At 35.9% G+C, this 16,994-nt stretch overlaps 5 protein-coding genes and 1 non-coding gene across 8 annotated transcripts; 2 read left to right on the top strand and 4 right to left on the bottom strand.

Moving 5' to 3' along the window:
* Positions 1–1,075: 1,075 nt before the first annotated feature.
* LOC112696124 (uncharacterized) lies at positions 1,076–2,540 on the bottom strand. The gene is made up of 2 exons (XM_025748729.3): positions 1,305–2,540; positions 1,076–1,221 (listed from the first exon to the last, which is right to left on the bottom strand). The coding sequence occupies exons 1-2, from the start codon at positions 2,319–2,321 to the stop codon at positions 1,168–1,170; spliced, it is 1,071 nt and encodes a 356-aa protein (XP_025604514.1). The 5' UTR covers positions 2,322–2,540; the 3' UTR covers positions 1,076–1,167.
* An 833-nt stretch (positions 2,541–3,373) lies between these two features.
* On the top strand, positions 3,374–5,258 carry LOC112696120 (uncharacterized). The gene is made up of 2 exons (XM_072196743.1): positions 3,374–3,539; positions 3,672–5,258. The coding sequence occupies exons 1-2, from the start codon at positions 3,419–3,421 to the stop codon at positions 5,150–5,152; spliced, it is 1,602 nt and encodes a 533-aa protein (XP_072052844.1). The 5' UTR covers positions 3,374–3,418; the 3' UTR covers positions 5,153–5,258.
* Positions 5,259–5,307: 49 nt separating this feature from the next.
* LOC112696121 (metal tolerance protein C2) lies at positions 5,308–8,865 on the bottom strand. Its single transcript, XM_025748725.2, has 10 exons — positions 8,107–8,865; positions 7,894–8,002; positions 7,241–7,280; positions 6,932–7,008; positions 6,744–6,832; positions 6,547–6,616; positions 6,404–6,442; positions 6,121–6,271; positions 5,773–5,862; positions 5,308–5,684 (listed from the first exon to the last, which is right to left on the bottom strand). Exons 1-10 carry the CDS (start codon positions 8,480–8,482, stop codon positions 5,583–5,585), a joined length of 1,143 nt encoding a protein of 380 aa, XP_025604510.1. The 5' UTR covers positions 8,483–8,865; the 3' UTR covers positions 5,308–5,582.
* A 109-nt stretch (positions 8,866–8,974) lies between these two features.
* LOC112700628 (small nucleolar RNA Z161/Z228) lies at positions 8,975–9,064 on the top strand. Its single transcript, XR_003153534.1, has one exon. It is a non-coding gene; the product is annotated as a small nucleolar RNA Z161/Z228 (small nucleolar RNA).
* A 165-nt stretch (positions 9,065–9,229) lies between these two features.
* On the bottom strand, positions 9,230–12,359 carry LOC112696122 (nudix hydrolase 23, chloroplastic). Of its 2 annotated transcripts, none has more exons than XR_003150663.3 (8): positions 11,808–12,251; positions 11,426–11,554; positions 11,081–11,157; positions 10,764–10,899; positions 10,527–10,667; positions 10,356–10,414; positions 9,892–10,041; positions 9,230–9,691 (listed from the first exon to the last, which is right to left on the bottom strand). XR_003150663.3 is itself a non-coding variant. In XM_025748726.3 (8 exons), exons 1-7 carry the CDS (start codon positions 12,036–12,038, stop codon positions 9,896–9,898), a joined length of 834 nt encoding a protein of 277 aa, XP_025604511.1. In that variant the 5' UTR covers positions 12,039–12,359; the 3' UTR covers positions 9,230–9,691; positions 9,892–9,895. The 2 variants fall into 2 exon arrangements, 1 of the variants encoding a protein (XP_025604511.1); XM_025748726.3 differs by having other exon boundaries at positions 9,892–9,956; positions 11,808–12,359.
* Positions 12,360–12,637: 278 nt separating this feature from the next.
* LOC112696123 (uncharacterized) lies at positions 12,638–15,737 on the bottom strand. 2 transcript variants are annotated; one of them, XM_025748727.2, is made up of 7 exons: positions 15,463–15,737; positions 15,054–15,146; positions 14,044–14,176; positions 13,428–13,716; positions 13,240–13,294; positions 13,039–13,126; positions 12,638–12,939 (listed from the first exon to the last, which is right to left on the bottom strand). In XM_025748727.2, exons 1-6 carry the CDS (start codon positions 15,589–15,591, stop codon positions 13,052–13,054), a joined length of 774 nt encoding a protein of 257 aa, XP_025604512.1. In that variant the 5' UTR covers positions 15,592–15,737; the 3' UTR covers positions 12,638–12,939; positions 13,039–13,051. The 2 variants fall into 2 exon arrangements, with proteins under 2 accessions (XP_025604512.1, XP_072052845.1); XM_072196744.1 differs by having other exon boundaries at positions 12,638–12,934.
* Between the last annotated feature and the right edge of the window lie 1,257 nt (positions 15,738–16,994).

The following is a 16,994-nucleotide window of genomic DNA, read 5'->3' as shown; positions in this document are numbered from 1 at the left end:
ATGAGTTAAAACTTTTATGTTCGTGATTAGCAAGTTAAAAGCCTAACAAATAAGGTGCAAAATAAAATCCTATACATTTGACACAAATTTATTATTGATGATTATGAATATTTAAAAGAATCTATTCCTGTGTACTATTTCGTCTACTTCCTCTATAAAATTTTTGACACACATTTTAATGTTTTATTGAATGATATAATTTTATTGGTATTAATTTTTATTCTTTATATATTATGTATACACTTTATTCCACTCCTCTTTATGACTTTTTTTTTTTCTGTGATGATTGTTGTACATTACCCTTGTACTATACATAATTCCGTAAGAAATCATACAAAAACAAGAGTATGAAAGATTGGCAACCCAGTAGTTAACATAGGACATGAATTCATAAAAGGATAGTAGTTTTAATTTCTGGAGGAATTAAAAGGAAAAATGTAATTTTGTTAGTGGAATTTGTGCTTGTCTGTTTTGTTCTGAGAAAAACAAAGGAAGAGTAATGTGTTGTAATTAGTGGACAATAGAAAAGGCAATGGAGTGTGGTGGGGTGGGCACTGTCATTTTGCACTTTGTTTGATTCATTCATTCTCCGTTTCAACCTCCACTAGTAGAAGTAGTACTATTCTCTCTTATTAGTTATTACACCCACTACTGTTTTTATCAGATCAATCCAACCGAATTTGGACTATTGTATATGTGAATCCATTTTCACCTGCCCTAAAACTTGCTTCCAATTTCACAAAATAAAGTCTTTTGTCTTGGCCCCTATTTATAGGGGGGTAGGGCACTACACTACTACCTCCTTCAAGTACTATCAGACCAAATAAAAGGGATTAATGTCTCGTACAAAATTAGAATCCCATTAACCTAACCTTATCATCACCGCTAGAATTTAATGTCCTTTGTTTCTGTAGCCAGAGTTTTCAAACTTGCGTTCATTAAATTTGAGTTCACACTAGAATTAATAGCCGTAATTAAATTCACTATATTGCTACTGATATACAATAAGGGTTTACAGCAGCTATATTAATAATAATAATAATAATAACCTTGATATATTATGAACATAGTGAAGTGTGCAATTATTTTCATTTTATATCTATGTGCTTCAAAAACCTTACTGTATATATGTATACATATCCACATGGCTGTGCTAATTAATAATTATTAAAGGCAACATGACAGGAACTTCTTCCAACCAGATGAGCCTCTATCTCTTCCCTGCAAAGAGTTTAAACACACACCATTAATTATATGTATATCATGTTTAATTATTAATTAAAGAGTTCTTAAAATATACATACCGAGTGTGAAGATTTATTATTGGTTTTAGGAGTGGGCAATAATAATCTTTGCTTAGAGTTTTGATTCGTTACCATCACCACTTTATGATTTGCTTCACCGAGTTCTTCAAAAACTGCTGAGTTCAACTTAACACTCTTATCCCCTTCGCTCCTCTCTGCAACAACGCTTAGATTATTCTTATTACTTTTCTGATCATCACCGTCTTTCTTCGCGTTCAAATCTATCGAAAAATATGCCTCGCTGAATTGGCGACTCGGCGTGGATTTATCTCTCAACGGTGTTCTTTCTTCCAAATACGCTCTGAAATCACGACCTCGTGATGGACTTGGACTGCCAATAACTTTTCCTTGTTGGATCTGCGTGGCAACCAAACGCATGATCTCATACACCATGCCGCCGCCGTGGTGGGCGGTGAACTGCGTCATCAAAGCGTTGGCCTGAGTGAAAGAAGGATGCTCAACCGACTGCGGTTCGATGTTCTGAACAGCGCAGGCGATGTGGGAGTCGAACTCGCACATCCTGCATCTGTAGAGCCAACCAATGTTGTAGGTTGATTTGGTGCACAAGTCACAGAAGAAGTCATAGGGAGGCATGAATTCGAGCTCCATTCTGTGAGGGTGCGGCGAGATGGCCACGGACAGCGGCAGCGCCAGGCAGAAGGCGTGGAAGAATACGCTGCTGCATTCGGCGCAGTGGTAGGTGAATCCGGTGACGTGGTGGCCGCACGCGGCGCATCTTAGGGTTGCTCTGGTGGCCGGTGAGGATGGTATGACGATGAGGACTAGGTCGTGTTTGGAATGGGATGGATGGTTTGTTATGAGTGGCATCTTGAAGCATGCATAGTGGAGTGAGAAGTTGCAGGGTTTGCAATGGTAGTAGGATTCACCATTCATAAAACTTAGCTTGCACCCAAAGCATGTTACGTTGTTATTATTGTTTAATTCTGTGGTGAATTCCAATGGATGTGGATGACTAAAGTGGACAACGCTTGGGTCTTTGCGCATTATTGATCCCATTTCTTGCTCACTTAATTCAAATTGTATTGTATGTGTGTTTATATGTTATAATTTTCTTTGGTGGAATGATTCATAGTTCAAATTGGAAGCTAGCTGTTACCCTTTCATTTGTCTCATCTCTTCATCATCATGCATCACATGATGCTCTTTGGATATGTCAAACACAACAACTTGTATATGTTTAGTATCATTATTATAAAATGGAGGTAATATATATACCTAAAATTATTCTTGGTGTTTAATTTGTTGGGGGGCACGTGGTTGATACTTGGTATATATTCGGAGATTCTGAAGAAAACATTGGAAGGGAAGGAATTATGAATATTTGCGTGATGAACAAAGCAGGTAGGGTTGTGTTTAGTTTAGTTCTATACAAACAAATTAAATATCCACACATATATTTTAGCCGGCAAAATGCGATGCATGCATCTTTTGCTGCTATTCACCAAACGGCAATGGAATTTTGCATTTGACCTGGCCTTCTTTTTTAAACATTAGAAAACAACATATTGCTTACTAATTTCAACATGCTACACAAAAGACTATTAATATGAAGAATAAGATGGTAAACGAAAATTTTATGGATGTTTTGATTGTTTTCTGCATAAATAATCACATATATAATTAATATTCTGAAGAATAATAATAACGGGTTTTTTTATATGACCAGAGAGTAGAGAAATTAAATGGGTGCTTAGCATTGGGTGCAAGTTCTGGTCATAACCGTATTTTTAGGAAAAGACTTAAGTTATAAAATATATATAATGTGAGATATTATATCTAATCCATATTCTATTTAATTGAGTATCTTAAAAGGTTGCCAAAAGAGAAGAACTTTCCCTTCCTTTTGTAGAAAAGTAAATCCTATTCTGCATTGGATAAACAAAGAATAATAAGCATACCACATCAATTCCTTCTTTGATGTCTTTCTTCACGTGAAGTAAACTTGATGCCTAATTAACAGTAACCAAATACTCAAGAATCGAATTTGGAAAATGACCAAAAATAAAAACACTACTCTTATTTATATCCCTTGTCTCCCTCAGTTCAAAGAATTCCAAACTTGTGCATTTTGCTATTGAAACTATCAAACAAACATGGACCAAAAGATTGAGCATTTCAGCCATGTGCACCCATTGCTATTGAAAGAGGATCACAAGAATGAAGATGATGGGGTGAAACTAGTTTCTTGCTCAGCCTGTGAGGAACAGATTTCAGGTCCTTCCTATTCTTGTAAAGAATGCAACTACATTCTTCACAAATCATGCATAGAACTTCCACTCAAATTGAAGCATCCCTTGCACCCTCAACACCCTCTCACACTCCTTTCAACTCCACCTTATGATGCAGGGTACTTTTGTGATGCATGCAGAGGAACCTTCAACAATGGATTTGTCTACCATTGCTCTCTTTGCACCTATGATCTTGACATATCATGTGCTTCTACATGGCACCCTGATGATGGCCATGTTCATGCCTTCATTTCCTTGAATAGTTTGCAGCCATTTGTTTGTTATGCTTGTGGAGGCGAAGCTGGCGAGGGCTCGGCCTCCTTTTGCACTGCTTGCCAGATTTGGGTTCATTGCAGCTGTGCTGAATTGCCTCATACCATCATAAAACACTTCCATCATCATCCTTTGCAGCTCACCTATTCGCTTAATCGTGTTTACGGATTCAGGGATGACATAACTTGTGGTGTATGTCATGGAACAATGAGTTCAGGATTTGCAGGTTATTATTGTTCAGATTGCAGATTTCCAATGCATTTGAAGTGTCCAGCAAAACAAGAAGAGGATTTTGAGTCTGATACTGAAGAAGAAAAGGATCATGAAGATGAAACGCTTGCTCTTGATAAGGACAAAGAATCCAATGTTGATTTCGGACATAACCATTTGTTAACATTGATAGAGGAGGTGAGTTTGGAATTTGCTGATAAACTCTGTGATGGGTGTGTACAAGCCATCACTGCACCACCATTGTATTCTTGTTCAGAGAATTGTGGTTTCCTTCTTCATAAGAGCTGTGCTGATTTGCCTAAAACGAAGCAGCACCGGTTTCATCCTCATCCTTTGACTCTTCATTCTAAGGCAACTTCTTATGATGGCATTTATAGGTGTGATAGCTGCAAATCATTGAGCAATGGCTTTGTGTATCGCTGCGACGAATGTCAGTTCGACCTTGATGTTCGTTGTGGCACCCTTGAGGACAAAGTTAAGCATGAAAGCCACAAGCATCCTCTCTCCGTAGAGAAGATAAACATTGCAAGGGAATGCAAATGTTGTCACTCTCCATCAAAATATGTGCTTGTATGTGATGTTTGTGATGATTTTGCCATTGATTGTGGGTGTGCTAATCTACCCTCTAAGATTTGGAACAAGTGTGACAAACATGTTCTGAGTCTAATCTACAATGGTCAAGGTAAATTGATGGAATGCAATAACTGTGGCATTTGCAGAGAGGAAATATCTGCAAAGAAATGGTTGTACTATTGTGAAGAATGTGATTTTGGTGCTCATCCTTCTTGTGTAGTTGACAAGTCTTGTAGTAGTGTCAAATTTGGAGGCACTTTCCAATATGATGCACACACTCACCCTCTTGCATTGGTTGAAGAAACTGGGAAGCACCCTCCTCCTCCATGTGAAGCTTGCGGTGAAGGCTGCAAAGGTTGGACACTTGAATGTGAGCAATGCAAATGCTACTTCCACAGAGAGGGGCAATGTTTCTGGGAGCAGCTTAAGAAGAGTTCACAGTACTTGACACTGTCTAGAACGATGAGGCATAAATTTGCAGCAAATGTGTTGGCTGCCACTCCCAATGTAACTGATAAATGAGAGCCTAATAATTTCAAATGATTTAGCTTTTATTCCTATCCTATAGTATTCTGTGTATAATGTGTGATTAAACTATATACATAAATTCTTTATTTATGATGATAAATACCTTGTTCGTGCAACTCTTTATGCATTAATATTTGTTCATGTACACATTGTTAGAAATGAGTGTTATTAAATGAGTTCCGCCAATTACTTTTTCCATTGTTAACCATTACTAAAAATTTTGCAATTTGCATCCATATATTTCTGTTTAGCTTTGGTAGGGAATAAAATACTGCTAAAAATCAACTATCAACTATAAACTATTCCCTAATAAAATCATACTTGCATCCCTTCCCCAGTAAACAAACAATGAACTTTGATGTGTTGTATCCTCAGCAATAAACCATTAGCAAAGTAAAACTTGAAGACAAGAAAACAAGAAGTGTCAAGTATGATCAGTCTGCACGGTGAGGTCTTGCACACCCAAATCATGGTATAGACCATGCACAAATTCGAGGATTGGCCGATCATCAATCCCTTTCTTCACCTGTCACCATCATCCACTAAAACTCAGCATCTATATTTAGTTAGTTATCCTGTCAAGAAAACACATTAGAGAACAACGAATGAGTTACCTGAATTGACAATGAACCAACAACATGACCTGGCACCAATTCCCAAAAACGCGCCTGGGAGACTTCCAGAACATCTTCCTGAGCAGTAATCTAACCAAAATAAAGTATTCTTAGAAGCGAAACATTGACTCGTGAGGCAACATGTCGAAAGGAGAAGCTAACACAAGACTGAAGCGAGCAAATTTCAACCAAACACCAAAACACAAACATCCTTATAGCTGATTAGAACAATAGCTGATTAGAACAATAACTTTGCGAAGTTTTAAGTACAAACATGTGGGATATGCATATGCCCGAGTCAGATGGGAGCATTGCGCAAAGCACATTTATCGCAAGTAAAGTAATAACCTGTCTCAAGCATTTGCTCAAAGCAGTTTTCGGAATGCTGGGAGATGCCATTTGTAGCAAGACACCGCCAGTTGCCCTAAAGAGTGGAAGAACAATCGTAAATACAGCAGCAGCAACAAGTCCCAAACACAAGACTTCTGCATTCTGAACCCTGTGAAGGAGACAAAAACAAGTAAAATTACAGGATCTCAAGTACTATGATTAGGAAAATCTCAAGCTCGTAATGCTTATTTTCATTCCATCCTCTCAAGATTGTAGTAACATAAAACGAAACAGTACTTACCCAATTGACAATAACCATGATGCCAATATCAGACCTGCACTGAGAAACCATTGAAGTATATAAGCTTGATTTGAATTTATAAAGAGGAAAGGAAAAGCATTAACAATTTTGTGTTGCTATATTTCACATGCAAGAATATCTACCTGCGAATGGAATCTGCAAGAACATGTAGGCAAACTGAATGGTTATTCATATCTTCAGCATTTCTGTAAGCTGGAAGACGGATTCGAGAAGAATCAGATAAAGATTCAAGGTTCAAAAGGAATCCATGCATGAACATCCATACAAAATGATGAAAGGTTACATCAAGAAAATGTTAAACATTCAAGGAAATACTAACCAAGATTAATCCGAGCATAGTTCCGAAAGAACCACACACCGATAAGATTCACAATTAAATTGGTAACTGCAGAAACAATTAAGTAATGCCTGCAAACAAAACATGGTCAGCATAAAATCGTCAGGGAGAAAAAAAATAAAAAAAAAGCGTCCCCAGATACAGAGAAACAGGCAAGCAGTGTGACTTACTTGTGCTCTGATTCATCTTGTATGAATGCATGGAGGGCTTCAACTGCTAGGGAGAATGACATAAACAAAAGAAACAGCTGTCTACACAAGCAGCAGAAAATGAAAATTGAATATGTTAGTGCATATGACAATATTTCCTTTTACCATGCAAAACTATCTAGCATCTTATATTAGTGAGGGTTAATGGTCATCACTTTTGTTACATGAGCATCATTCTGTAAATTAATAATAGCATCAGGCAACCAATTAACTATAATGCAAAGGAAACAACTGCATAAGACAGTAGTAATGGAAATGGGGAATACTTACGGCATTGGTGAATGCAGACAAAACTTCTAGCCTTTTATATCTGAAATGAATGCACCACATTAGTTAAGCTCATAATTAGGTATTTGAAATTTGAAATTATTAACCAAGAAAGTAAATAAGAGTTCAAATAATGTGTAACACACAGACAAAGTTCCAGTTATGAGTGAATCCACCATTAATTAACTGTTGGACAAATACATAATCTTGCATGATGCAAGCACAGACAAGAAGACACATGGGATAAATTTTTAATAGTGCATGAGATGCATTAAAGGCACACCTAGACACATGGCCATGAAAAACTTCAAAGTCCAACAGATGTCAGCATAACCACAGCCATCTTCAACAAATCCATCTCTTTGTTGTCCAAAAATAGTTTAGAACTCCAACTCTAACATTATATGAGAACTAGCTCATGGTATAAAATTAAGAATAACTATGTTCATGAAAAGATAAACACATCACACAAATGTTTCACAATGCACAACTTTGTCATACAAATTCAAACATACCTTACTAATTCTACAAAGTGAATGTTTGATACTACCAAGAGTTTTTCTATTTTTCCTTTTGAACTTTACCAATGTGAAGAACATACTTCACAGTTTACACACGAAAATACTCACACTCTACATAATGAAGGATGTATTTACCCATAAGTATATTCTCGATCAGGTTTGTTCCTTGATGCAGCCATAACAAATAGAGAAAATGTCAAAAGACCACATCCAAAAGTCAAATGAAACGCATCAGACACCAAACCTGAAAAAAAAAAAAAAGGAACCGAGGGTTCAACATTAACAAAATTGAGCTCTGCATAAAATCATATATCACAAAATCTCACAAAGACTCACACAGAATCTTACCAACACGGCCGGTGAAGAGGCCAAAGAGCAACTCAACAGTAGAGTAGGCCACATTCAAAGAGATCATCAAAAAGAGTCTCTTCATGTACCTATGACCAGACCTAATGTTCCTAAACACACCAAAAACGAAGGAAGGAAAAGACGATCTTTCCGTGGACCCAGTGAGCTTGTCGTAACGGTGCACCGGGTTGGGAATGTCTATGCTGGAATCAGTTCGGGACAAAAAAGGTCTCCCCGAATCGACAGCAATCGGCGTATGAGGCTGCTGCTGCTGTTGGAACGAAGTTTGCCGCGAAAACGCGAACCTTCGATCGCTGCCGGTACCGAACCCGAAATCGCCGTTCATGGAGCTCCGTGGTGAGTCTCGAGCTTCCATCTTCGGGTCCCAGAAACGAAACCGGATAAAGATCCGAACTTCGGAGTTTGGAGGAAAAGATACTGATTCTGAATCAGCTGGGTTGTTTCATCTGGTAACGAACAAAGGTAGAGGCTTTCGATTTTTGGGGGGAGGCGTGTTTGGAAAAACAGGTTTCTTTGTGATTGGGATTAGGGATAGTTCATTGTTTTTCTTTTTTCGTTTTTGCTGGAACTGAACATCATAGATGAATTGAAGCACAAGTCAAAGTAAACTAAAGAAATTTTCTTTTTTCTATTTATGTTTTATTTATTTTTCAGATTTTCGATGAGGTGCGCAAAAGCCCCACACCGGTGGGATGCAGTTGCAAGTTTATTCTACTCTTAATATAAAAGTTGGCTTGTGTAGCTTTTTCCCTATGCTGTGGTTTCTTAATCTGGCATCTGATTGGCCTTGTCAATCTCCTAAATTTTCCTTTTCTGGTTTTGTTACTTCTGTTTCTAATTTGGTTGAAAACCAAATGATGAATTTGGATTTATATTATCTCACGACGGTCGTCTGAGGTTTCACTTTGATGTATATAATCCAATGGTTCTGATGGTTTTCAATCTTATTAGTTATTATGATGTATGCTTTAAGAGTTCATTCTTGGCCTTTGAAGATGCCAATTGATGTAGGAAGTTTATTTCAGTTTAAGGTCAACTTACCATACCAGCCTCTCATACCAGCCTCTCATATCTAACTCACTAAGCCTATAAAGAGATTCTCTTTAGCAAAAGATTAAGCCATAATTATATTATTTGCTTATTGCATCATGCAGACTAAAGAATGCAGTTTCAAGAATTGGCTTCTTTGTACAGAGAAATTCTTCGAAAAGAATTTGATTTATCTAAATGAACATGTGTGTTTACAATTCCAATAGAGATACAATAGTTGTCAATCTTTGTTCTAAAGTACTAGTTAAGGGTGAGCATGATTGCAACTACACATTTTGAGAACATCCCTTGAGGAAGTTAAGAGTGATCATGAACTGCAACATTTCTTCCTTACGTTGAAACAGCTGCTCATCATAACAATGTTGGGGTTAAGAGAGTAATTTGGGTAAATTCTGTGCTATCTGACATAACAAAAACAAAAGTATTGGGCCACTGCAAGAGACAAAGAACACTGCAGGCGTACTGAACTCAAGACAGATTTTTCAACTTGCAATCTTCAGATATCCAGAATGTACTGCAACAAACAAAATGATTGATTAAAGCAAGATTGTGGATGTATCATCACTGAGTCATGATGAAAGATTTGTAAGAATGATGTAATGCTAGTTGGGTGTTTAGGAGTTAATTATTGACAACAATTAAAATACGTAACGAAATGTCTGAAAATGCATATGATGGTATCAGGGTTTACATGAAATGTCATAGGGAATTTACCTTCTCACAAGTGCATATGATAGTCCAATGTATAGGCATGAATATCTGAAGGACTCGTACCGGGCCTAATAACAACCATCGGATTGAAATCAAGCAGCATGATCAAGAATTTCAGAAATATTCCATCAAACAGTTTACACAAGCCTTGTACTACCAAACAAGTAAAGAGCAGTAGTTACATACTACAATTAAGTATACAAGATCATCTTCAAAAGAAAACTCACTGATTTCACGTGTCTGCAAAAAATATGACTATGCAAAGTGCAAACTCTAGTTCATTTTGTGCAATTTTGCTAATCATGAGACAACCCAATCCACGCAACAAGTTGAGATCCATGTACTTAAGAAGGCCAACATAACTTTGTCCAAATGAATCATTGCTTTCTAAAATAATATTCTTTCTTCTCTCAAATAAATGATGCATAAGATTCTGAGGAAACATAGTGTATTTATGAAGAAAATACCTTTTGTTGATGATGCCATAATGGAATTTAGGTTTTCCAGCCTTAACATCCTCAACATACTGCAGCCACGACCCACAAACAACATGAGATGCACAGTATGAGTGTGCAAAGACCAAAGGAATAAAAAATGGAAGTAAAAGCAGGCCAAGTCTAGAAATATGTGAATCATACCAAACTTAAGGTAACCACCATTGATGAAAAGGATAGAGAATCGATAGGTATTTCATCAACCGGAAATAGTTGGCATTCTGATGATTCTGGACCCGGTGAAAAGTGGGGTGTCTTCAGTTTTGCTAAGAATATCATATAAGTCTGCCTCAAACATGCCATAATCATTATCAAATTCTTAAACTAGAAAAGTGAATATCCATAAATAAATAAGGAGATAAATCAAAGCTTCTGTCTCACTTGTCCGATTAAAGGAATATCCAATTGAGCAAACGGAGAAATAACTTCCACATCAGCATTTGCTTCTTCCCTCGTTTCCCTTATAGCACCTTCCACAGCTGATTCTCCAATTTCCAAATAACCAGCAGGAAGCGTCCTTATTGACACCAAAATATGGAATTGAATTAACATAGCTCCTATGAGATAAGGAAAAAGCTTCATGCTTACAGTGAATGCATTAGCATCTTTAACATACATACATGGTTCTGGGGAAAATCGTGTAACATGAATGAGATCAGAATCAATGTAAATAGACTGTTCAAAAATTCCATTCCTACCAAAGGCCATGAGATGGTTGAATATTCCTCTTGCAAAGAAGGACCTTGTTATCATGATCGATGAGGCAACCGACTACCTACTTCGCCAGCCAAAAATTATGTCACATTTATAAGCAAGTAATTAGTGTTTTGCTTTTTTTATGAACACAATGAATGGAATACGTGCCTGTGTGTATTAAATAATTCTTTTCTGGACATAAGTCAGAGAATTCATTAAAGCAATAAGGCATGCTATATGTATATATCTTAACCTCCATCAACACATCACATCACCTCCAAAATAAATCCTAAAGCTTATAGTAAGTGACATCAAAAGGAAGCTGATAAGCTAATTCAGGTAGGTACCATTTTTGGATTCTGATAAGCAATCTTCCCACAAAGTGTACAAATGGCTCTCAATTTTTCTTCTCCATCAGGTATATCATGCTTTGTTGGACCACCACACCACTGGCAGAACTTGATGTTTCGAACACCCTAAGTTGTTATGCAACAAAGCTAAATCAATTATGAACTATGTAGATACATGCTCTCGCATAAGATCTTAATACTTGTGACTAGTTGCAACAACAACATATCTTGTACAATTGCGAATATGGAATATTATAAAATCAGCTCTGCACCTATCAACCCCTCATCCCAATTCTCTCAAAAGATCCAATCTTTGAAATTTAAATTGACAGAATCTTTAGCATTAGGAAAGGGTAAAAAAGCGAGAGAGAAAACTCACAGCAGAATGAAGTAGTGGTGGGGGTGGTGGTGATGATGAAGCGTGAAAGGGAGTGAATCGAAGCCTGCGAGGTCGGGGCGTGGAAGAATCGATGGAAGGGTATGGGATTGGGGAGAATGAGGAAAAGGGTTTGGAATTGAAAGAAGATGAAATAGAAATGAAGGAAAGGGGTTGTTTGAGGCTCCAACAACGGAGGGTAACACACCCACGTATCTGAATAGCTTTCAGCATTCTTCTGCTTCTCTCAAAGGATCAAAGGTTCTATTTTGGAACCCACACCATTCAATGTTCCTCTTCTCCTGCTACTACTTCATGCTTCATTTCTCATCTGCTACACTCACGCCAATCCCAAATTTCGGATAAATTTTCTAATTATTTAATTTTAATGAAGGGTTAACAATATAACCATATCCCCCTAACCAACGGTTGGTTGAAGGAATAGTTAGTTGCACGCTATCGAGTCATTACATACATAAAACAAGATTTGAATTCTAACAACTAATTGACCAATTACTCGACCAACTCAAGTTAGTCCCTATCAATGAATTTGTTAATGTCGGATCAATCAAAGTAAAAAGATAAGCCTGAATATTCAAATGTGGTTATCAATTAAACAAAAAAAAAAATTAGAAGTTTCTCTTTCAACCATAATCCCTCCCTCATTTTGTAGGATTTGACTTTCTTTAAATTATTTTTTCTTTCTCCCCACAAAAATATTCCCTGCTAATAAGCGAAAGACAGAGGAGAACACATTAAATTGTTAATATAAGAATATTCGCTTTTGCTCCAAGCTACAATTGGATGTCCCCTTCTTAAACGAAGAAAGCATATCGATCAACAAAGGGATGTAACCATTAGGAGATTTTGAGAATAATATGCTGCTTAATGCAGTACAACAAATATAACTTAAATACATCCGAGAAAAAAAAATGTTAATATTATTAATGATACATTTGTAATTGTGAAATAGTATACACATTATTTCCACTATTATCTAATAAAATTAATCAACAAACTAGAAATACAGTGAAAGGAAGCTCCTTGTGTTAAATTAGCATGGTCAAACATACACCAGCTCTCTTGGAGAAAGGCCTCACTGTTGACCACTCAAGTCCTAGGGATTTAAGCTTCTCTGCCAAACATTTGAAAACAAGAAATTTATCAAGAGAAAACAAATGTTACATGAGGTGAACAGAGAGAATGGAAAATTCTAGAAAAAGGAAATACATACATGAGGAGCATCCTTAATCCAAGGCCAGCTTATCACATAAAGACTGATAAGCTGCACTGCAGAGCTTGAATTTCTCCTCTGCTATACCCTACCAATATACAGAATGTAAAATAGATCATAAAATTTGATAGAAAATCTGGAGTAAGGAAAAGAACAACGAAGGAGTGGGGAATATAATCAGTTGTTAGAGCTTGGCAACACCTTGGAAGAGCCTTGATGACGATCTGGATGCCACTTTAGAGCACAGACGCGATACCTGACGACCAAAATGGTAATATCATAAGTAAAAAAAAAAAAAAAAAAAAAAAAAAAAAAAAAAAAAAACAGTAACTTTGGCCACCTAGCATTTTGGTGAAGGGAAAGGGACAGAAGAAGAATTAAGAACCTACGCATTTTTCACTTCTTCAAGTTTCAGAGGACCAGAAGGACTCAATCCAAGGGCTAATCTATCTGTAGTTAAATCTGAATGTAAACTATCAGACTCGGATGCAGAGTCATAATCGCTTTCACTCCGATGTCTCCAGCTCCAAGATTTCTCATAATTAGAAAAGCGTGCAGACCTCCTCCACTGAGGATTTTCCTCATTGATGAAGGACCAGTAGTGGTATCTATTCCCACCAAAGGTAGAGCGGAAAATGGTTTCAATATCGAAATCATCTTCACAAAAGAATGGATCTCCTAAAGAAATCAAATTTGACTGCATTTAGTAATGACTCCACAATATGCTTTATATCCCATCTGGAATGTTATATTTTATATTAAAAGTAAAAACAGAAATGCTGAAATTCGGTCCTCATTTAAGAAAGCTTATGATGATAGATCAAATCATCAAATCAAATTAATTCATGGTCTCTGGTTCTTTAAACTCTCAAAATTCTACTTGTGCAGACAGTAAGTTTCCCGGACCAGATTCGATTAGAAAATTTCCACAGAAGAAATCAGCGTACAACTATATGATACATATGAAATATTCTATGACACCATAAGTATTTCAGACACCCTTACTTCTGTATCGATGACTTCCTTGACCGTTATTCCTGTGCTTTCCAGAGGCTCCAGCGGTATATTGCTTTCTAAACCATGACGGCCCCCCACTTGAAGATGGATCATCCTCATCATCAATATCTTGCTTCCATCTCTAAACCATACAGAAAAGAAAGTAACCATAACCACTTTAGATGCAACATTGTAAGAGATACTAATGATAATCATGGAAGATTAGAAGCAAAGGAACCTCCTAGACAGTATCTATGACCAACACAGTTCATACAGAGAAGACCTAAGTAGATGAATGATAAAAGGTACTAGTAAAGATAAGATGGGGAGGAGAGCTGAGAGCATGAAAGGTCATCCCAATAACCCTAAAATCTGAAGTGCCAACTTTAGTAAAGAGTTCCATAATTAATGTGTATAAACAGAGGCCATCTCATCATTTCATAGCATTTTGAACATTATAACAGTTATAGGAGATAAAAGGATATATACATAAAAACTTAAGTCACTAATCGTATTGCCAGAACTTAAGAATGTCAGAAATCATGTTCATTCTGATAGAAATTTCATTGCAGAAATAATGAAATATAACCTAGAATGGAACAAATGTGAAGGGAAACGATGGGTATTGTATAAATTGTTCCAGTTACCCTTCATAAGTATTATTTCTATAGGATGGAAGCTCCTCTAAAGTACACAAGTTGGTAAAGTGAGAAAGTAGGGGTCGTAGCACCCTTGGATAATTAAATTCAGTCAAAATAACAAACATAAAACACAATAAAATCAAAGTCCAAAGAAATGCAAATAGAAATGAATAACTGCAGCAAGATTAAAATGAAAAATGATCAAGAGTCTTATTGACAACCATATGATCGAGTTATCCGGTTCCAAATTTGACCATCTGTCTCAATTTGTTGTGAAGAATGAGAAAAGCACATACAAATGGACACAAGAGATGAATAAGGGAATATCAAGATAAGTTTGTTATCCGTGCATTGAAAAATTGTGCAAGCATCACGAACCTGAAATAGGAACTCTGCATAATCATTCATACTGCGAATTATTCTTTGCTTTCCATGCATCTTCCTAAACCTTCTCGAGTAATGGTTGCATTTCTGCAATATAACAATTAAGCAATGCTTTCACCCCCTAAATAGAAAAGGCCTAAACAGCAAAATTCAACACCGCACAAATTTCTTAATCTTAAAACACAAACAAACACTTTAACATTTTTAAATCAACCGTGTAGATTGCAAAATCTTAATACTCCAGGATCATTATCATAAAAAAACATTTTGCTTTGTAACGATTCCATAAATTGTAGACAAAAGTTGATAGAGAATCAGAAACAAGCGAAAATTAAAAGAGAGTAAATTGGAATCTAATGGCGAATGAAAGAGTATGATTAAGCGAAGAAAAAGGGAAACTAACAGAATCCCAGGAATTACGCCGTTTGCGTTCCAAGAAGGGAGTGGAATGAAAGAGTGCAGCCCGAAGAGAGAAATGGAGATTGTTGGTGTTAGAGCTCAAGAGTGAGGCTTTCATGGCACCGATGTTCATTGTTTTCGTGGTGGTGATAGGGATGGTGCAAATCGATCTTGAAAGCAATGAACGATGATGCTTTCAAAGGGGCAAACGAACCCAGTAACCCTTAAGCAAAAGAAGGGGTTCGGGGATGTCTAATTAACACTCAATAGTTTTAAAACGTGTTAGGTTTAAATTTTGCATTCTTTTTTTAAACAAAATAATTAAGCTGCAATGCAAGCATAATTATTTAAAGGATTTAACTAATATTTGGTTCCTAAAATTTTGAGTAAAATCTTAATCCGCTCCTAATTATTTTACAAATTTTTATTCTGTTTTTCAGTGATTAAAAAATGGTATTGTGATTTTTTACTATTAATTCTATCAAATATTATACTCTTCTATCAATATTTTTTAAAATTAATATATTGTTTATGTATATTGTTAATTCAGAATGTTGTTGTTTTGTTTTTTTTTTTTATCATTTTACTTTATTACTATCTCAAACATTGCCATCATTGTCAACGTGACTCTATTATCTTCGTCTCTTTTAAATCATATCCTCTCACTTTACTGGCATCATTTACCTCATTTTTACCATATTCACTTCTGTCTTTAATCCTCAATTTTGTTCTTGATACATTTTTTATAATTTCACTCATTCTTACAACAATACAATCTACTCTTAGATTCATATCTCACTCCGTTTAGTGTTTGCGATCTTCTCTCTTTCTTTTTTCTTTCCCATTTGTCTCTCTTGTCTATGATAATTTTTTAAATTTTATTAATTTTAGATCTATATTTTAGTTTGTTTAAAAAAATAAATGTTGTAGCATATAATTTTGTTGTTGTTAGAATTGAGAAATGGTGATATCGTCGACGAGAATAAGGGGTGAAAGATAGGATTAGACATTTAGACATAGCGAAGGTAGAGTGAGAGAGGTATGATAAAAGAAAATAATGTAGATGATGGAGAAGGAGGATAAATTTGTGGTGACATTAAAAGATATTAGTGAGATGCAATGGCTGATGTTAGATAATAATGGAAGAAAAAGGAATTAAAGACGCAATTTATCTTTTTAAATGGTAGCTTGACACATATTGAGTTAACGATATATGTAAATAAGATCCGTTAACTTTAGACGAAGACATTAACAGAAGGAGCATAATACCTGACGAAATTAATCATAAGAAGCTGTAATATCATTTTTCAATCGATGAGAAATAGGATAAGAATTTGTGAAATTGTTAGGAACGGATTAGAGATTTACTCTAAAATTTTAGAGTTTGAAAATAGTTTAAAAAGTTGTAGCATGCAAACTAAAAATGATTTTCATAACACTATAATTATATTTAATAAAATAGTTTTTAAAATTAAAAAAGACCATAATAAATACAGACTTTAATTTTGATACACTAATAATGTAAAGTATTTTATA

This window comes from Arachis hypogaea, chromosome 6, assembly GCF_003086295.3.
Source record: "Arachis hypogaea cultivar Tifrunner chromosome 6, arahy.Tifrunner.gnm2.J5K5, whole genome shotgun sequence".
NCBI lineage: Eukaryota > Viridiplantae > Streptophyta > Magnoliopsida > Fabales > Fabaceae > Arachis > Arachis hypogaea.
This window is presented reverse-complemented; position numbering and strand designations above follow the sequence as displayed.